Below are 22250 nucleotides of genomic sequence, written 5' to 3'. Positions count from 1 at the left end.
ACACACACACACACACACACACACACACACACACACACACACACCATCACGTAGGGCGGACTATGACACAGATTTGTTGTTCCTTTCGTTGACAAATTTTCCGCGCAAAACGTTGTAACGTGTTGTAGCTGTTAATTACGAGAGAAAAAAAAAACAAACAAGAGAGACCCAAGTACGAAAGACGAATCGCCCCGTACCCACAAGCGAATAAGGTAAGATATTAAATGAAAAAAATAATGAATTAAAAAAAATGTGTCGGCTGTGAGCTTCCAAGCAAATAACAATAATTAAATTATTATAATATTAAAGGTTAAATAATATTCTACCTAATTGTTACGAACGTGGATTTCTTTTATCTATAAATGTGAAGTAAATTTGTTATCTCGTATCTCGCATACCGTAGCTATGATTGTCCATTCTAGAGAGAGGGAAAAGAAAAGAGAGCAAGAGAGAGGGAGAGAGACGGCAACAGAGAGAAGTTACACGAAGTTCGTAGCGCTGTCATGCAAAAATGACACGCACGGCGCGCGTTTAGCGGATGAATGTTCCGGTGAACATCCGAGAACGTGTGGTACGTAGATAATACGATACGTGACAAAGGCCTAGAACGCGTAGGGAGAATCTGTGAGAGTTGTTAACAAAGAAATTAATTTATTGAAAAAAAGCAAGAGTGCCTTCTATTTGTTTTCGTGATTGTATTGTTGAACATTTGTTGCGTTACGTTCCGAGAGCCTCTAATGTTGTTATAAGAAAAAAAAGAGATGTTTGAAGAATGTTGTTCCTCTATTTATTTATTGATTTACGGGCATGCGTATGTGCCGCCCGACTATATCCAGCGAATTCGGTAGTGTGAGTATGATGATGCTGTAGTAAGGTGTCAGTACCGGCGAATACCATATAGTGAGAGCGAACGTGAAAATGTAGCAATCGAATCGCATATTAACTGACGTTGCTGTCATGTCGATGAGAGAGAGAGAGAGAGAGAGAGAGAGAGAGAAACGAGTGCGATGAATTGTTATGAGTGTGAGCCGAATGAATGAATGTGAGGTGTAGACAGGGAGGAATATAGAAGAAACAGCTCATTTCGACACCTAGTTCTACGTATTACATAGAACGCAGAGATGACTCCTCCCTCTAATAATATATATATATATATATATATATACATACACACATATATATACATATATATATACATATGTATATGCATGCGTATATATCCATCGTATGGGTACACGCTGAACGGAAGTGCTCGTGTACACTCACACACACACACACATGTATGTATGTACGTAAATCGACATATACGCATACATATAGACGACTCGCGATTATAACATATACCGAAGATATCTAGGGTGCAAATGCGGAAAAGAAGATATGCATACTTATTTAGTCGTGTGTATTTGTGCGCGCGCGAATCTGGATAGGTGGCTGTGACTTATTGCGTGCAACTACAGATTTATATGTAAGCATACGTGTGCTCGTGCATCTACTCTCACTCACACCATACACAGACATGCACACACACAAACACACACACGTATATATACAAACATCACACCTGCATAACGCATACTTACATAACGCATTATTTCATATATATATATACTATACATACTATACGTGTACCTATATATATATATATATAAAGAGAAAAAGAAATAGATTGTAAAGTGCAATTCTATGTTAATTTTGGTACAAGCTAAAACGTGCAAAAACGCAAACGCGAATATCGTCAACGGACAGAACTTTGCGTGCTAAATTTAACGTAGAATGGTGCTGCGGATATGATCGATATAAATGATTATATATATATATATATATATATATATATATATATATATATATATATATATATATATTACATAAAAATATATATATATTATATAGTTTTAACCCAAAAAAGAAAAAGAGAGAAAAAGAAAGAGGATTCTAAGCTAGACGCCTAGCTAGTGCTATGTTTAGCGAAGTATAGGATCTACGAATGTATTATATACGCAGCTGAGATCGCGTGCATTTCGGATCGTGGAATGTCCCAGTTACTTGTCGCATCTCTCCGAAATTGATACGGGGGAGAGGAATCGAGGGAATGCGGGCTCCGAGACAATCTATATTAAGTGTCCGAACGTTATTGTCTCTCAAGGAGATTACGTCGCTTCGTGAAGAATACCCGCGACTATATTTAGTACAAAAGTGCTATATATATATATATATATTATTAGCGCAAAGCATTTTTCGCGACTTGTTGGCGAAGTTAGTTATTAATTAGCGATTAATTGGACATGTCAGATAATTAGGATTATTTATTTTTTTTGTTTGGATAAAAATCTCGGAATGTTTCGTGGTTTATTTGATAAATTAGTACCTCTCACTCTCGACACATATGACACACACACGTGCGCGCTCGCATGCATTACTTATCTAGTATACGCAGTCGCCGATAAATTGATGCACACTATGTATTCATCGTGGTCTGCCAATTTGTAGATAAGTAGAATCCATCCGTTCATTTCTCCAAGAAGAAACATAGAAGGGTACATTCCACGATCCGCGAAGGGTGCTCGTGTGAAGGAAAATTTATGTATTAATGAACATAAATTATACACAAAATGGCATACAGGTAATATCACAAAAAGTTACATAAGATTTAAGTACTCTATGGTAATATAAAGAAAAAAAATATGTTACGCATAAGAAATGCAAATATCCAAAACGAGATGTTAATAATAATAATAATAATAATAATAATAATAATGATATAATAATATAATAATAATAATAATAATAATAAAAGACAAACACATCTGTGCATGAAAAAAATCATAGCTGAGAAAAATTAGTAAAGGGATGATATAGAATGAAACTGCTGTAAATTTCTTCTGCAATTATATAATAATATAACAATAACAACACAATAATAATAATAATTGTATATATACACATCTGGTATGTGCACGTGTGTGCGATTATACGCGTATACACACCATATGTATACAGGTTGTATAACTGCGGGCTTCGTCTCAGTTACGGTTCTTACGAAATTGGAATTGGTTTCTCCGTAGCAAAGACGTTGAGCTTCCAATAGTTTTCCATGTCGCAAACAATTGAATTCCCCCGAGTGAGCAAGCGAACAAGCATACTCTTCTTTTGACCGTCGACGGTGAATCCAGCAAGACAGCAAAGATACGTAACGTTAAGTGTTAACATTCGTAAAGACGAATATTGTGCCTAATCGAATTTTTGCTAAGGAAAATTGCTCCAAGTTCCTCTCGGGAGGCCCGTAGCTGAAAGGAAGAGAGCGGTAGCTTGAGACACCGTGTAATAACTATTAATAACAACAAGTCACAATAGTAATAACAGAGTAATCGATAATCAATAGCAAGTCTTATTGAGATATAGCGAAACGTGCAAAGCCCGATCGCGTTAGACTATGTTCGCTCGATAAGTGCAGCCGAATGTGCGTGTTGTCCCTGCATGACGCAGCGGGACGACCGGATAGGTAAGAGAAGGATCGATAGGAACGAAGTGTTACTCGTTTGGCCATAAATAACAAACTGTATTTTTATTGATACTATAATACAGAGATCGTATAAGTCTCCTGAATGTATGTCTTATTCATGCATGACAATTCGGGAATTGGTGATTACGTCACGATGTGCTGAAGAGACACGTTTGAGCGTTCGTTCTTTTTCTTTTTGGTACTCTTATTGTGAGAGAGAATTTACTTACAGCTACAAAGTTTTAAAGAAATGGCACGCATCTCCTTACCAATTATTATATATATTTGTCTATATATATATATAATAATAATAATAATAATAATAATAATAATAATAATGCTACTTTTCCCGAATCTGCGGTCTATCTCTAAATATATATAAATTGAAGCGATATTCTCCCGTTAACGGATTACACGTTAAATACTTCGCGGTACGTCGAATACTTTGCTAGAATCACAATGATAATCACATCATCTGCAGGAAAATTGTCGTCGGATGTCGAGATTGGTCTACGTCACCTCTAATTCGTCGTCACCGACGTGTGACGCCCGTTATACTCCGTAACGTAGTGGCAATGCTTCGACATTATGGCAGTGTGACGGAATTTCAACGCGTCGGTCTTACGCCCTTAAGATTCGTATAAATTGAGTACAAAGTCAGCAACACGATTCTCCTCTCGCGTCAAATTGTAAAGAAATCAGTGGCAAGAGCAATTTTTCGTGTCAATTGACTAATACCTATGATATTGTAAAAAAAAACTCGGATCTTTCGCGCTAACGTAGTTAGGGTTCCTTCGAATACAGAGAAATATTGCGGTCTTGTGTGTTACGACAGTAGCGGAATGGAAAAGCCGTACGCGAGAAAGGAAACTGCAATACCGGCATCGATATCACCTCATATGTATAGCAAGTCACGAAAAGGCTGCAGCACATTTTTCTACAAATTCCGGAATCCATCCCGTATCAAAGGACAATTTGTTTTTTAGTAATTCCCAGAAAACACATTTTTCTATTGGATACGAGATGCGTTGCGAAACTCGAAGAAAAATATTGTAACCTTTTCTGTGACTGGCGACACAATCAATCACAATGACACTTGATTCGATATCTCGTCCGTGCGCTCGTCTCACGACGTCTTACAATTCGGTCGTCATGTGGGACGTTAAAGCCTGAACTCGCGTCGCGTTGCAGCTCTTGCACAACACGTGGTCGTCCAACGGATAGCAGCCCCGTCCCTCCGAGTCCGAGGACAATACCAATCCGCAATCCTCGCACTTGTAGCACTGTATGTGGAAGCTGCGATCCAATGCCACCACTCGTACGGTCTCGTCCTCGCCGGGTTCGGGCATTATCGGTAACTTGCAGACGCAGCAGCGCGGCGCGAACTTCCTGCGTGTGGGAAAGGGCGAATTAGCGGGCAGAGGAACGACTATCAAAACCGAGGATACGATCCACTCGAAATTACAAATGCTTTGAAGTGCTTGAAGGAAGAATGTGATTGGCTTATACGGCGCTTCGAAGCGACATGTCTGTTCTTTTTAATCGAACTGACTGCACTAGTTGAAGAAATTTATGCACACCGAAGCGTGAATCTCGTATGTACGTTTTGTACGTTTCAGTGTACATGTAAATTCCTTGAAATAGTGCAACCAAGTTCGACTAAGAGGGAGACTCACTTGTGGAAACACTGAATGCAGTGTATCTGGTTCGTGGCGTCCACGGTGAACGGTATGCCGTCCAGGCTCTGTCCGCAAACGACGCAGGTGAAGCACGATGGGTGATATGGCTTACCGGTGGCTCTCAATATTCTATCTAAAATCGGTCTGATGCAGACGCAGCACTTCTCCAGGGTGTTGAGATAGTCCTCCTCGCAGTAAGGTTTGCCCTCCAGCGAGTAGAAGGGCTTCCCCTGTAGATTGACCTTGCAGACGAAACAGCAAAAGCAGCTAATGTGGAAAACCTTGTCCATGGCCGAACATCCGGTGCCCTCTCCCTCGACCTTGCGCCCGCATTGCCCGCAGATACCGTAAATGTCGCTGTCTTCGCTGTTATCCGCCATTCCTTGGACCAACAGATCCGTGAGAACGTCGACCTGCGAAGAAGTACAGGCATATTCGTTAGGTAGAACGCTGATTTACCGTGCTATGTTACGCCTAAGGCACAACGTAACATTTCGAGACTCACTTCTTTGACGGGGGACGCTTTGCCCTGCGGCTGCGTAGACGTGGCCGATCCGTAGCCGGAGTACATGGAGTAGTTGCACGACAATTGCGACGGTGGCCTGGGGTTAATCGGCTCGTATATGGACTCGTACGTCGAGCTCGATTGCGAACTCGGCCCGTAAATATCGGCGGGATAGTTGCCCGACGGGAAGTCGGGTTGGTAAGTGGCGCGCCTCAGCTCGCTGTAACTGGACGACACGGGACTCGGCGGCGGAGGCAGTTCCTCCGGCGGCGGCGGGAACGAGTTCCCGGGCACGCATGAGACGTACTCTGACGGCTCCGGCGGTGGCGGTAAATCGTCTGCAATCAGAGAGAAACCTAACGGATGCGTATTGAATCTCCCACGCGTACACACACATACACACACACTGCGAATTTCTCTCGGAAACTGTTCCCAGCCCTCTCGACGCGTCCGTTCCTGTACTCCGCTTTAATCGGTGCGAGCAAGAGCTGCCGTGTTCCGTGTTGAGAATAAACGCGTCGAGAAAACTGCAGCCCTATTCTGTTACTTTGAACGACAGTGTGTCGTTACTTCGCGCAGTTTTTCATACATTGTATGGGTGCGTTCGGGGAGCCAAAGAGGTGCTAGCGAATGCAAGCTCTATGAATTGTATGAATAGTGCAATGTTAACGTAACGAGCAGATGCTCTTAGCAAGCTTTCAATAATCACATGTTACAGAATAACCAAGATTGAGGGCACAGTGCATTGTCTTAAGGGCACAAATCAGCCATTCTGCTAAAGTTCTAAAACAGTAAGAAAATCAACCAATCACAGCCACTTATTCTCCTTACGGTCGGGGAACAATCGACTGTGATTGGCCAATTTGCTTGCCGCTTACGTTCTTGTTGCATATTACGAGCTTAACGCTCAGCATTGACAGCGTGGTACGACGAGCTCCCCCGAGCTCACCCACACACCTAAAGAGGCTAACGCTATCAACACCTCGGAAGCGATAGCGTTCACCACGAGAATTTATGTATGTAAAACACTTCCGCCCGTCACAATGGCGTTAGCGCTGAATAGCGGTGATAGCGAAGTCCTCGAGCGTAACGACAACGTAACGATGACGATGTCGTTTGAAAGTACAGAAACAGGCGTACCGGATAGAAGACGAAACAAATAAAGAAAAAAAAGATGTGCTCGTACCGTCTGGCCGTCGCCTTAAGGTTCGAAATGTGTACACAACCGATTCGTATAAGTTCTTACCACCGCCATGCGGAGGAGGAACGTTGCAGTACGTGTTCTCTGGTTTAGGGCTCCATTGAATATTGCTGTATATGATGTCCTTCTCGGTTTTGATCGGCGCGGGAACCGGGATCGGCACCGGCGGCTCGATATTGCTGTACACCGCGTTTCTCGTCGCCCTGTTCGAGCGATCGTCCGCCACGACGGGCACCTGGGGCGCCGGCATGTTGCCGATATTGGAGTAGTAGTTCTTCTCGTCGTATCTATACTTAGGCTCGAACTTGTCGTCCGATTGGCACACGTAGAAACTGTCGTTGTTCTGATAGAGTTTCGACGTGTCCTTGCCGTTTGCAGGTGCCATCTGCGAGAAGTCGTTCTGTATGTCCAACGGAGCGTACGGCGACGGCGTGTTCATATACAAGTTGGTAGCCTTGTCGCTGGAGCCCGCGTTGTTCAGAACTGTGCTGTACGATGGCGTTGGCGGAGCCTTTATGGTGTAACTTTGTGGTATCTGAAATATGTGTGTGAATACTTAGGCACTTTTGCTGTTGTCTCAGGTTCTATGGTAAGACGTATGTTGAATTACCATAGTAGCATCCGTTTTTGAGAATGCATACAAAGGAAGCACGAAACATTACGTTAGTACACAGTGATACAAGTGTGGGTGACAGGTGTTGGATTAACCCTCTAATGACAAGATTTTCAACACACCCGGGAAAGTAGGCTCGGAGTTTGCTCATTTGTCATATAATTCATGTGGATGAGAGAAGTAAATGATAATATAAATTCGTTGAAGAAGAGAAACAGCGCGCACACGCTGTAAAATAAACGAGATCCTACCTTGTGGTCAGAGGGTTAAATAGCGACTCACCTGAGGCTGAGACCTTTTCGGCTTGGGCGGTACGGCAGGCCCGACCTTCTTGCCGGGCTTGACAGCCTTGGCCGCGTCATCGCCGTGGCTGAGCTGCAAGCTTGCAATTTGCTGCTCCAGATTACCCACGTTTGACATTTTTTTTCTGCAACAGAATAGGTTAGGTGTCGAGTTTAGTGTGTACCTTCTATATCCATGCGATTATACGAATTGATGCTGGCGATTGTCGTCGAAATCCTTACACCCTGATCACAGCTTAACACGCAAAACGATTTCTAAGTAATTGAGAAAAAGCTACGACCAACCGACTGGATTTGACAGCACAACGCGTAATGGCAACGACCTCTGGTTTGAGACACGACGTCTGTCCGTGTGCACCTGCACTCGCTGCACCTCGGGCGGGACTGCACTCACGCCTCGAAGAAAGAGCCGCAGTTAAAGGGAACGGGCTCATGGCCAAAGTAATTTAGGGTCTTGTTCCTTTCTGTACGCTGCGTTTTCTGCCATTGTAACTTCCTTTTTTCTCTCTCTCTCTCTCTCTCTCTTTCTCCCTGCACACTTTCATACTCGTGTCGTGCCACTCCATATTTCTTTTTACTTCAAGAGCAATGCCGCCAAAAAAACGAACAACGATGCTGTGAGGACAGCGTGGAAGCGGCAGATTCCGTTCTCTTTCGGGCGGTGACTCAAAAATGCCACGTTTCCTGCGTTTGAAGCCGAACGGTAGAGAGAACTCGGCAGAAGGGAGCAAGGAGGAGAACGAAAGATCGAAAATGCGGCCGGGGGGCACGAAGAAGCTGGCACATGACTCACGCTAAAGACATCGTCGCTGAGCGTCGTTATCGCTCGCGGAAACCGCTCGATTGCACTAATCGTTTATCAGAGCAGCGCCCACACACATTATGTAATAATCGTGGTAATCTGCCGGTGGTACGTACCTTGTGCAATATCTATTCGTATTTGGCACGCGATTGCTCGCAGTCACGCTTTTTTCCCTTCGTTTTCAGATCGCCCTGCGGTGAGAGAGCAGGGCGTGAACTCGCTTCGTCAGCTCCTTTATTTATACACGACGGGGATTTCCGTTACTTCGCGCGCTCCGAACCACACCCTCGCACGCGAGCCAGCCGTCAATCCGGCGAAATAAACGCGACGCCGGCGGGTACACGATCAATTTATGCCGATTACGCTCGACGCGACGCACCGTGCGCTCTCTCGTCCATGACTCTCACGGCCCCACGAGTCCACCTGAATCATCCGCAAGTGCTCGCCGCGACACGCACGCTGCGCAGGTACGCGCCACTCTGGGCTGTGTGCGTATGGGGCCTGTGACGGACTTTCGGACCAGTTTGGACGGTCGGAGCGTCCGGAACGGAGGAAGAGAGAGAAAAAACGGTGAGGGCGACGAATCTGCCCTGCTCGGAGAGTTACGTGCGCCTCTGCGTGCGGCAAGTCCATGACTCACTGTCATCATCATTCTAACCCCCTGATGAAATTTCAGACTCGAGAGAGAGAGAGAGAGAGAGAGATATCTCGGTAACAAGTTGTTGGGCGATTTTCAATTTTATGAGAATTTTTGAAGCTCCAAACAAATGTGATGTGGAAAGGAGAAGTGGGTCGATGGAGGTATTTTGCGAAAAATGTAATGAAAATTTGCTGAAATGCGCTCGAAAATCTTAACTGGGCTTATTTCATTATTATTTCATGAATGTTTCAGTAGAAAATTGCTTTCGTTGGTGTCTCAGCAGTTTTTCTTTGAAAAGTCATGCAGTTTATAGTTATATTTGGTAAATTTTATGGTATCTGATATTTCAAAATGTTTTTAATACTTTTCAACAATGTACTTTAACTTTTCTTATATTTCGCAATATTATATTACATTTCATAGGGAAAATTATGTGTGATTCATTTTTACATGTATAATTTTTCAATAACTTTCATTTCACTTTTCATCAATTTCATGGTACTTTCGGCAAAATATTTCCATCAGGGCGTTACAATAAGTTTGTATGCGCCTCTCCCTTCCACGCTACATCTTTCATAATTCTAAAAATTCTTATAAAATTTAAATGTTTAATAATTAAAAATATATAAATATATATAATATATATAATATTATATAATATGTGTATATATAATATTATATAATATATGTATATCAGTTTTTGAGATTGGAAAAGATATATTGTATATCTTTTGCTTATCTTTCTCACATTTCTTAAGTCATTACGTCAGAGAATGTATCTGAGGGGAAATTATTTTACTGTTATCGAGGATAACAGCCGATATTCGTTGACTGATTGATTGAACAAAAATAATCTCTCGTGCCGGATGACACGTTTCTACTTTAACACAGATTAGATTTAATCTACTCAACGATGTATAATTACAGATATTTGATGCACGAATAGCAATCTCGAAAACACCGACAATTCGATAATTTCATAATCTAGCACGATTATCGTGTAGTTTGTAAATTTGATGCGATGATTAAATAGCGATATTAATAGCGATTTACATTATTTATCTTATTAACGTAAATAATTTCATATTAATTTAACAGATTTCAATTTCCTCTCGATAAAGAAGAGAAATTTATAATGTGAACAATATTAAAAAGATCAAGTTCATAAGATTTTCCGAACTCGTTAAATAATTTCCGTAATAAGTGACCCATATGGCCATATCTTATACGTCGTTACGATCGTTCGATTACTTTTATTTGTGAAAACACGACGTCTGGTTTTTACGTCTGCATTTCAAGGCGAGATTTACGTATAAGAACCAAACAAGCTCTTGCAAGTACTTTTCCAAGTGCACACTATTTTTTTTCCATTCAAGTGTTCCCTCGAGTTACTGTTTTGCGCCGAAAGAGAAGTTTCGTTTACGTTATAACTTGAAATAGATAGAACGAGAAACTAGAATCCATTGTTCATATTCTCTGAATGCCGTGTTTGACTTTTCCTCCTACCAGGGGCTTACCAGGATGAGTCACGAGCGTCACAAGCGTTACAACTGTCATAATTTCTCTTTATTTAAAATAGTGAATAGATAACGTTTAATGTGCCTTACCAATATATTAGAAATCACTTCGTGTGACGTTGAGATTAATTGGAAACAAAACAAACGATAACAGGAAAATAGAAATTGCTATCGTAAAGTATTTTCAACACTTCGAATTCCATGATGAAGTTTCTTCCTTGTACGGAAGAGAAACTAATGAATTTTCTTGTTCTACTAAAATTCTTATAATTCACCTGCATCTCTTTATCATCATAATTCTCGGGAATGATCATTAACAGGTGTTAACTACGTGAACTAGAAACGGCATCCTGATTATTGTTAATCTTTTGCGATTGCCTGTATTAGCATCGTCTTGAATTGAGAGCCTTCCGGTGCCACCGCTTATTTAATTACGATGATTCATATTTTTCCTTATTTTTATGCGCACAGTCACAAGATAACCGGTAATATTCCATCATGGTCGCGTTTTATTGTTGTTTCTGCGAGAAAATTCACACAGAAACATCAATATTCACAAAGAAAAAGATTTCTTTGGATTTAATTAAATTCCTTCAATTGAAATCAATTTCTCTTTTGAAATGGAGCAAACAAACGTTTGATTCAACAACAGAATTGTTTCCGTTTAGTTTCTCAAACAATAAATATTTTTACGTCAAATAACACATCTCTTTTATATTGTCATTTAAACACTACAATGGTCGTCACAAGTAATAAATTATTTGGAAAAACTAACAATAAGTTAGAAAAATATTCAAGAACTTTTTGTGCTTCTGTGGAATAATATTTAATATATAATGAAATACATTTTTTTGTTGAAAACCAAATATATTATTTCCCCTAAATAATAATAATAATGCTTTTTCCATCAACATGGTTTATTCTAATAAAACGATATTTTCATTTAAATAAAATAATATTTGATATTAATATTTGAATTGTTTATATTAAACAAATCCAAATCAAACCTGTATATTAAATCCAAAGAAACTTTTTTTTCCTTATACGTTTTCGATATATTTTTCATTCTTTTATGCTGTTTAGAATTTGGGTTGACAAAATTTGATGTTATCCAACGTCATACGTTTTCTTTATCTCTTCACGTGATCGGATAGTATTTAATTAAAATTCTATCGCGCGTTCTACATCAGTTTGTACTAACTATTTGTTTCTACTCAATGACTCATTATCTCGCCAGTGGTTTTGTTAATTAATGTTATTTATAAAACACAGCCGTGATCAGGTAGCGTGATATGCCGGAAGAATGAACGAGTCTCTCATTTGGTGTATCTAATCGTTGACGATTAAAGCACTTGTAGATATTAAGTTACGTGCCGACTGACAAGTGTCTATTTTTTTAAACATAGTGTCTTCCCGTCACCTCTCGTGCTTCTATAAAATATCGCTTTTGACAGGTGAATTTAAGTTTTATTATTTTATTGTTTTTGTCAAGCCGTGTTATCGCTTATACGTGTTGACACTGAGATGACCACAAGTTATCTCAACTAAACAACGAGACATAAAACTGTAACAACATCAAGTCGAGGATATTTGTGAAAAAATTCGAGAAATATACCTCCCAAGAAATCGCATTTTTACACGTTCTTTTGCTTTCTACTTGCAGACACACAGAAAAAAAGATTTGTTTCGGATTTGATACAAATTTTTTAATCGGAATAAATTTAATTTTTTTTTAATGGAGCAAACAAACGAATGTTTGATTCAAATAAGACTGCTTGGTTTCTCAACCAATAAATATCTCTACGTCAAACAACATATTTCTTTTACATTTTCATTTGAACATCACAATAACTGTCACAAGTAATAAATTATTCGAAAGAATATACTATGCTAAAAAATTTTAAAGAACTTTTTGTCTCAGTGGAGTGTTATTTAATATTTAATGAAATAAATTTTCCTTTTATTGAAAATCAAATATTATTCCCTCCAAATAATATCGTTTTTCCTATCAGACGACATTTTCAAGCAAAATGATGTATTAAATTATGTAATTTATACATTAAACAGACCAAAGTTAAACGCACGTGTAAATCCAAATCAACTTTTTCCTCTGTGTATGTACACGGTGGTGCGCCGAGAAGCAGAGCCCGATCATATAATCGGTGTCGGTAAAAGTTTATAAGTAATAAAAGAGAAGCGGACTTGTCACTTTCGATTTCTTCGAAGCTATTTCAGCAGAACGTACAAAATGACGAAGAAAGGAGTATTTATCGAACTATCGCTATTACGTAGAGGTACAGATCATCGTAACCGGTTTGGCCCCTTCGCGTTCTGTATATTTAGAAGCACGTTCGCTCTCTATCATTATTATGGTATTAACGCATCCTCCCCCTCCCCCTTCCCTTCCTTTAACCGTATCATTTGTATCGCATCAATTAGGCGCGCATTTCGCATTATTACATTCGTATGCTGATAGCGCTGTTAGGTTGCTACATTACGGAATTACGAAGTCACAATTTCTGATCGGAGGACGCGCACTCAGGGAGGAGGGAAGGACACATTCATTTCACGTAGTCACGTCGTCGCCGATAAACGCGGGGAATTCCCAGGATAGTGTAGACGCGGCTGCTTGTAAATCACTGCACGTACAAATCTTCGAAGAAAATTGTAATATTTTTATTTACATATGAGAATATTACTGCTTGATTTAAAACTATTTCCTTTCAGTATGTAAGAGATAATATGAAGATAATATAATTGTTTTAGATAACGTAAAGGCTGTAGATAACAGACATGAATAACGCAACACACATTATTACTAGCTATTTATAATTTAAAATGGACAAAAAATTGCAAAAGAATCATAAAATGAAAAACACATGGGTTTTATTTTTCATAGTGTAATAATTTTTATCAACGCGAGGAAACTCATAATTAAAGGAATGTCGTGAGTGACAAATTTTTGAGATTCGGCTGATCAATTTGGGGAAACAGAGAATGTAGCGTAAGATTATTAAAAAAAAAAAGAAAATAAGTAAATAAGTAGAAATAATGAAAATAGTGAAATATCTTAAAATGATTTTAAAATTATTATAATCGATCTTCCGGCGAAAATGTTTAGAAACCGATGGATTTTTTGGGTAACTGACGAATAAAAAAAAAAGAAGACTTAACAAACTAAATTCGAGGCGGAAAATTAAATGGTAACATTGTACTCTTCCGATCATTTCTGTACTCTCTGACAAAAATGTTATTTCTTCATCAGGACTTGAAGTATCTACGTCCCTGATCGGCCGACCCCTCTCCTGCGGTTCTGTTGGCCAAGTTCGACAGTGTCGAACGGCATCCACTGGCATTCAGCGACGAGCCAGTGAGTGGTGAACAGTGGATCCGGCAGCCTGTTTTCGCTGCGTCGCAGCTGGTCGCGATGATCCACGATCAATGATCGCAGCGTGTGGGTGGTATCAATGACACTGAAGCGGACGTGATTTCCGATAATTGTGCGAATCTTCCCGCTTCGTCGCATTCTTGCGTTTCTCCTGCCGTGAAGTGAGTAGAAGCTCGTCTCCTTTCTGAAATTCTCTCAGCAGCTCGCTGACTCAGAATCGACCGACGACGACGATCTGCATTGATCGATCGCGCACTTTTATCCTACTAACAGTGTCAGCGACGAATCTCACCTGCCTCTCCACCCGATTTCCGTACAATTAAGAACGATCATCTATCTATCTTCCACCTTTTCTCTTTTTCTCCGGGCCGTTCGTTCCGTCGACATCGTGTGTGCTTTTTACGCCGTGCTTTCCGTTGCATCACACTCTCTCTCGGTACGTTTGAATTTACGCGATCGCGAGTAGGAGAAACGGTGACCTATTTGTGCGGCAGTTATCGGGATGGCTTTTTTCAGAGCAACGCATCTCAATACAATCATGCAGACGAGTCACGACGTGAAGCCCAGCGACGATGCCGTTGTCACGACGGTGCCACATCAGCGAATGCAAGAGTCGGGATTAAACAAAGCCACCGAGAACACGTCACTGTCGTCGAACAACAATCAAACTTACTTCGCCGACGAGAAGGTGCTAGTGCCGGAGAGCAAGACGGTGAGCCGACCTTGAGCTGTCTTATCCAGCACGTTACTCGAATACAATAATGCATTATTGCTTGCAGATATCTTCACGTCTTTGTAAGCCAGTTCAACGACAAATTTGTCATTGTCATCGCCGTTATCGTTTTACTTTTTTTCTTCCCCCATTCCTTCATAACACTCACGCCGCTTTGTAACTTGCTGTTTCTCTCACGATCGGACATCTTTCGTTGCAGGATGGATTCAGTTTTAGGAAACTATGGGCTTTCACGGGGCCCGGCTTCTTGATGTCCATAGCTTACCTGGACCCTGGCAACATAGAGTCGGACCTGCAGTCCGGAGTGGTGGCGAATTACAGGGTACGGCTCTGAACTTGAAACGCGCACGACGTAACGGGCGTGCAGCTCTGCAGTGTGCTTCAATTTAGTTTTATTATTATTACTACGCGCGACGTTCCCCGCGGTTTATCTTTTTTTATCCTCTAATGACCTCCTCTGTTAACGTGTTCGCTTTCAGTTATTATGGGTACTACTAAGCGCTACTATCCTAGGTCTCGTAATGCAAAGGCTCAGCGCGCGCCTCGGCGTGGTGACTGGCCTTCATCTAGCCGAGATGTGTTACAGACAATATAAAAAAATACCTAGACTCATTTTGTGGATAATGATCGAAATAGCGATTATCGGTAGCGATATGCAAGAAGTAATAGGGACGGCTATTGCCCTTTATCTCTTATCTAATAAAGCGTAAGTGTCCTGATTGCTAAATATTTATCGCTAACAATACACTTAAGCTAACACAGTGTGAGGTATGTACTTCTCGGGAGGATGTGGAGCAATTAAAATGTCGCGATTCGCGCTACTAACCCTCCTAAACGTTGGGCACACATCAAATTATAGTTGTCACACTGAAAGATAAAAAATTGCTACACCCAAGTAAATATTTGCTAAGGAGTATCAGAGTGTTTTATTTGGATTAAGTAGATATTGTTATTGAATGTAGCACTTCTTTTCTTTCAGGTTGCTGCATTCAAGTAACATTTACTTGATCCAAATAAAATAAACCGATACTCTTTACAGCAAATATCTGAACTTGAACGTAGCAAATTTTTTTGTTCACTGCAGCAGCAGAACATGAATTTTTCTGTACACACTGAATTTTTCTATACTGGGAGTTAATTAACATTTCTTGTAGTATGTGTGAAGTAAGATTATAATCTGCACGTCATGCGCACATATGCATGTGTATATATTCTCAAATTACTGCGTCGAAAAAAAAATATATATATATATATCATCGATTAAATTTGTCGATGCGCATGATGGCTTTCATTCTACGCACGAGTCGTTATCTTTAATTGCTTATTCTTTACCTCCTTTGTCTCTTTTTCTGTTCTTTTACCATGGCCACGGAATATCGTAGATAGCGCACGTAAATATGTGCGGAATGTGATAATGATACAGCAACGACGAGAGTCGGTGCGGTCGGTAACTTTCTTTCCTTCCAGAATACCTATTTGGGGCGGCGTACTTATTACCGTGGTTGACACGTTTACATTTTTATTCCTGGATAAATATGGCCTGAGGAAGTTGGAGCTGTTTTTCGGCTTGCTAATCGCAGTCATGGCTGTCACCTTCGGCTATGAGGTAAGTCACTTCGACGATACTTTGATCGCGTCGCTTCAACTTACGTTCCCGACGTCGTCGTCGTCGTGCTAAATCCAATTTCGGATATGTTTCAGTATGTCTATTCCAAGCCCCCTCAGTTGGACGTTGTGAGAGGCATGTTTGTCCCGTGGTACGGCGGAATGAATTACGATAACAAGGTGTTGCTCCAAGCGGTGGGGATCGTCGGCGCAGTCATCATGCCGCACAATTTGTACCTTCACAGTGCCTTGGTCAAGGTAAAAGGACTTTTAAACGGCGTCGTTGATTCTCCGACGATATGTGTAATAATTTCTGGATTTTTCAGTCAAGAGACATTGATCGAAGACAACCCGCCAAGGTTAAGGATGCTAATATGTATTACTTTATCGAGGCCAGCGTCGCGTTATTTGTCTCGTTTGTGATCAACGTGTTCGTCGTCGCCGTATTCGCTAAAGGTCTTTTTGAAAAAACGAACAACCAAGTCGTGAGTGCCACAATTAAAGATAGTCGCAGATAATCGCGAGATAACGCCAGTAACGTGGATATCCGTTTTACATCTCTTTACAGTACAGTATTTGCGAGGCGAGTAATTACACACTCGGCATGGAAACTTTCGAGGTAAGCGCTCTGTCCCCGCGGAATAATCTGTTCCGATTTATGCAGTTATGTGACGAAAACTCGCATGAAATTGGCGATGTTACAATTGTGTGTGGGTCGCTCCTCTCAAAGGCGTTCGCTGACGGAATCTCGGCATTTCCAGAGGAACAACGAGACGCTCAACGCCGACCTCTACAAGAGTGGAATCTTCCTCGGCTGCTCCTTTGGCGCGGCCGCGATGTACATATGGGCGGTCGGCATCCTGGCCGCCGGTCAATCGTCCACGATGACCGGCACCTACGCCGGCCAGTTCGCGATGGAGGGCTTCCTGAATCTACAGTGGGCCCGTTGGAAGCGAGTTCTGTTCACCCGAACGATCGCCATAGTGCCCACGTTCCTCGTCGCCTTCTTCGCCGACATGAGCAACCTGAGCGACATGAACGACATCCTGAACGCCATCATGAGCTTGCAGCTGCCGTTCGCCACCTTGCCGACGATCGCGTTCACCAGCAGCGTTCAGATTATGGGTGAATTCCGGAACGGATTGTACGTATGACGATCCCTCTTCGTCGTCTTCCTCTCGGTCCTCCCTTCCTACGATCGCGTATATGTGTCTGCGTTGCAGGGTCAACAAGATCGTGGCGACCGCGCTGTCGGTGTTAGTGATCGTGATAAACATATATTTCGTGACGCAAACCGTCCAAGAAGACCTACCTCACACTTGGCCTGTGTACCTCGGCATGTCCATCTACGCGGTTTTATATCTTATTTTCTGCACTTACCTAGCTATTCACATGGCTGTGAGCATGGGTGCAACGTCCCTCGGCAATCACTGGGTATGTATGCCTCACTCTTCTGCACATGACGCACTTATCTCGGTGTTAATGCTCGGAAACTGCGTTGATTCTCGTTGATTACCACTGACATTGCCGTGTTAATTGTCGTCACATGAAACTTGTTGTACGTGAGGTAATTAGATCTGAATGCGGAGTTGGGTGTCTGAGCTTTTCAGAATCGAATCACCAATAAGTGAGAAATGATTGAATCAATTTTTTCGAAACATTAATTTCACGCGAGTTTTATCAACATTTTGACATATTTGGCATAAATGTTTTTTAACTGTTATAATTGGTGATATAATAAAACAGTAAGGAAGAAACATTAAGTCGATCTTATGAAACATTGATAATACGTGGATTTTATAAACATTTTGACGCAGTATTTTATCAATGTTTTTAAACTGTTATTTGATAATATAATGTTCCTAAATATTAAAGTCAGTGTAGAAATATTAATTTTAATATTTTCGTCGAATATTGTTAACATTGACGTATACAATATTAAGAACATATCTGAAAACGTTACATATTATAAAATATCATTATAATAACGTTATTATTGTATATATATATATATAATTAATGATTTCTTGTCTACTGGGAATACACGTGATATTATATTCGCAATCGCGATATTCCACTGAAAACTCGCGTCTAAATCTAAACTCAAATATTAGTATTGCACTTGAGACATGTTTGAAATAACAACTACTCCAATACAGGTCATAAACCTTTATAAATAGCCGTTGCTTGAAACTTATCTCACATAGAATTTTCAGATCTGAATCTGAAGAGTTAGATTGGGTTTTTTTTATTTGAATCATGTACGTGACATTATATATTCGTAATCACGATTCACGAATGGAAAAAACTCACATTCCATTCTAAATTTAAATCTGACTACTCACCTGGAACAAGTTCTAAGTAATAATCCTTAATACGGGTCGTAGAAGCTCACTTGACGGTTGAATTGCCAAGAATAAATCTTTTCAAACTGTGAGGAATAACAGGCCTTTTCACGGGGCCAAAACGTAAACACTTGTCTTCCCTTTTCCAGTTTGTTACCAAGTACATCGGCACGCCCGTAAGCACAACTCTCGGTATAACGAATCCAGCCGTTTACGCCAGGTAAGAGGAATTCTCTATCTATATTCGTTTGTCGAAGCATTGTACCATTGTCTCATCGGATGACACTATAATGCCTGTGGTGGAATATGTTATGCGGAACTCGCCGAGCAACACGGATATAATCAGTGCGCTTTTCTACGTCTACTAATTGTATGTGTGTAGATACGAGACTTTCGGTACGAGCGAAACGTGATTTTGTAAAAAAAAAGGGCTACTCGTGTGTTCTCTACGTGTCACATCATGATTGGGCGTGCACTCGACGTGAATCATGCGATGATACATAATCTTTTGGGAGGCTCAATAGAGTTACCTTGCATATGTGAGTCCACATTAACAAAGGTACTAACAAAGCATGCCGGTGCGACGTCGCTCAAAATCTACTTCTCGAGGTGACGAGCGGCGCAATGTTGACGTATAAATCACGTGCAAATAATTCAAACTAACAGGCCTAACACAGAATGCTTCATGAAATGCACAAGTATACATTCTCCTGAGACTTGCATATGTCTACATGGTGGACATCGCAGTGGTTGGGAAGACGAAATTTGTATCGCGTGCTTTGCATTTGTCGAATTCGTGATAATTGACTCCGCGTTGGCATCCTGTCAACGGTAGTGCCGATTCTGATCTCGTCCGGCCAGATGCATGAATGAATCATGACCTGGTTAAGCGTCGACGTTGCATCAAGGTATTCTTGCCTTACCATTCACATTTGCCTTTCATTCGGATGTTTTCACGAAAGTTTACAGTCCTCGAGTTTCGAAAAAAAAAAAACTCGTTTTCTCCCCCATTTTTCCGCGGATTTCTTCGATTTCTGTGCAAAGGGGACTAAATTGAGAAAAATTCACGTTGGGTTGAAGCTGCATTTATTAATTTTTTTATTAAAAAATAATAATAATGATAATAATGCTACTTTATTGGCGCGAAACGTATATTAAAATAACTCAGAGTTATTACGAGGAAGGTATAAAAAACGTAAGGGTCTGCTGAAAAATTGGAAGAAACATTTTTTTTCTCGAAACTTTAAGAATACGCGTGAAAGTACACTTTCTAACCAGTGCATGCGCTTCGGTGTTGAGTTCGTAACATTAGGCAAACCTTTTGTTTCCGTCATTGCGCAGACTGCAAAGAACACTTTCATTATATATATAGCAATAGTAAATGAGAATTGATCGGTCAAGTGTTCCGGTAGAGACACGGTGATTCGTTACTTATTAATTAGAATATTATGTTAATTACCAATTCGCCAATAAGGTTTTTTAGCATGAATGAATAGTTTAAAATATATATACATAGATACCGTGTGAAATATTCGTTATTTTCGTACGTACGCCTATGTGTGTGTGATTCAGACTGGATTTTCTTCATTCATAGTTTCCACAATACGTCAGAAACCTCGTTGAACGCTTAGTGGGAGTAATACGATTAAATGTGCGAGGCAGGTACGACCTTTCAGTGTTCTCCGACCGAAAACGTGAGAAAAACAATGTCGCGTTGGAAAAGTGTGCTTGTAAAACAACTTGTGACGTCAGCATGATGTCCCATGGTATGTGCCATCAGTTAATTATATCTCGATCGTAATCTCAGAAATGTATACACATATTTCTTTATTGCGAGAAATACGAGTGTAATCGATGCTTCCCCCCCTCCCCCCACCGTGATAACGTTTCGTCATCGTTATTGGACGATAACAACTCGTGCGGAACTCGTCGTCCGTTCACCTCATCCCATCGGTATTGCCGATCAGTTTTTGTTTGGTCCCTGTTGATTGTTTTTCGTACCGACGCTTGTATCGAAAGAGAATTTTATCACGTACGACGAGTGATTAACCAACACTATCTTCATTGCATGCGAATTGTTAACACACGAAAAGTCTGGGCTCGCAACATTGACCTCATTATCTCGATATCGTGACGAAGGTAAGAGCCACATTGAGATTCATTCCGTAATCTCGATGTTAACAATTCAACGTTCGGTTAATATAATACGTGTCGAAAGTACATAAACACACGTTGAATATATATATTGCAGAACAAATCCAGCATTTACCATTCAAGAAAATTTCGGCGGCAGTTTCACATCTATACCAGAATATTAATTCGTTTACGACCAACTTGTATCAGTAACGGATGCCTGAGCGATGAACAGTAAGGTGTACGATCCGCACAGTGCCTCTTCAACTACATTCAACTGGGCAGGAGGTAATCGACAGTACACCGTATGATATCAGTGTAACATTCCGTCATCGAGCACACACGTTGTTTCAAACAGAAGGCTCGGGAAAAGAAAAATTATTTATATATGAATTTTATCTCTATATGTGTGCCTAATATATAACCATATGTAATTGTATATATGTAGCCATATAGGCAAAGTTTATATGCAAAAAAACTACATATATAATTTTGCATATGATTATATATTATCAATTTTTTCCCCGGGTGATTTACAAATACGAGAGCAGGATGCTATGTAATTTTAGACACTCATTTTGTACATTTTACAACGAGTTTCAATTGGAGTCATATTTATATGTGTACATCGTAACAATATCGTTATTGACATGCTCAGATACATATTTATGTTTGTTGCGAACTTTATATCTGGTTCTCTTCAGCGTAACTACTTCAGCGCAATATAATTTTCACATGGTGTGTATTCAAAGGAAAGTAGTATACACGTGAAAATTACATTAGAAATAATGTGTCAATGTGTCGTACATGTAACGTACTGTATCTGTAAGGTTTTAAAATATCACAAAAATACTTTTAGCGAGATTATATTCTTTTTCTCCCCGACACACATACACACACACACACACACACTTACAATATTATCTCTTAAAAGTAATTTGACGGGCACGTTATAAAAACAGCGGCTAACTTTAAAATAGGAACATATTCACGTGTATAACTGCGTGTACACAGATCCAATCGATATTAAAGATAAAAAAGAGTGTATAATCTTACACGAGAATAATATCCCCCCATCGTAATTTCGGTCATTGTTAATGATTTGTCAATTGTTTACGCACGGTTCTCTACGGCCTTGAATTTCTGCAACTAAACGATTTATTTTGCAGTGGGCAGTGTTACACATTAGCTGTCTCTTTTACATGTTGGTATCCGTTATGCGAGGAGAAGCTTGATGTTCAAGCTCGTCGTCGTGACTAGACAATTGTAGCAGTATATCACATAT

At 40.4% G+C, this 22250-nt stretch overlaps 2 protein-coding genes across 6 annotated transcripts; one reads left to right on the top strand and one right to left on the bottom strand.

The window, feature by feature from the left end:
- Positions 1-3546: 3546 nt before the first annotated feature.
- On the bottom strand, positions 3547-8328 carry LOC106747859 (thyroid receptor-interacting protein 6). Its single transcript, XM_014625823.1, has 6 exons — positions 8088-8328; positions 7783-7927; positions 6933-7422; positions 5687-6024; positions 5179-5594; positions 3547-4891 (listed from the first exon to the last, which is right to left on the bottom strand). The coding sequence occupies exons 1-6, from the start codon at positions 8234-8236 to the stop codon at positions 4639-4641; spliced, it is 1791 nt and encodes a 596-aa protein (XP_014481309.1). The 5' UTR covers positions 8237-8328; the 3' UTR covers positions 3547-4638.
- Positions 8329-8605: 277 nt separating this feature from the next.
- On the top strand, positions 8606-21829 carry LOC106747860 (protein Malvolio). Of its 5 annotated transcripts, XR_001374694.1 has the most exons (17): positions 8606-8712; positions 8790-9174; positions 14027-14310; positions 14666-14861; positions 15082-15204; positions 15362-15588; positions 16350-16488; positions 16584-16745; positions 16814-16972; positions 17056-17106; positions 17249-17631; positions 17711-17921; positions 18982-19052; positions 19215-19371; positions 19499-19740; positions 20427-20971; positions 21084-21823. XR_001374694.1 is itself a non-coding variant. In XM_014625824.1 (14 exons), exons 4-14 carry the CDS (start codon positions 14688-14690, stop codon positions 21148-21150), a joined length of 1767 nt encoding a protein of 588 aa, XP_014481310.1. In that variant the 5' UTR covers positions 8606-8712; positions 8790-9174; positions 14027-14310; positions 14666-14687; the 3' UTR covers positions 21151-21829. The 5 variants fall into 5 exon arrangements, 1 of the variants encoding a protein (XP_014481310.1); XR_001374691.1 differs by lacking the exons at positions 19215-19371; positions 19499-19740 and having other exon boundaries at positions 20427-20598; positions 20926-20971; positions 21084-21824; XR_001374692.1 differs by lacking the exon at positions 19499-19740.
- The last annotated feature ends 421 nt before the right edge of the window (positions 21830-22250 follow it).

The sequence above is a fragment of the Dinoponera quadriceps genome, unplaced genomic scaffold (assembly GCF_001313825.1).
Source record: "Dinoponera quadriceps isolate SergipeBrazil2010 unplaced genomic scaffold, ASM131382v1 scaffold2392, whole genome shotgun sequence".
In the NCBI taxonomy this organism is placed as follows: Eukaryota; Metazoa; Arthropoda; class Insecta; order Hymenoptera; family Formicidae; genus Dinoponera; species Dinoponera quadriceps.
The sequence above is the reverse complement of the archived record's forward strand: the minus strand, read 5'-3'. Positions and strand labels throughout refer to the sequence as shown.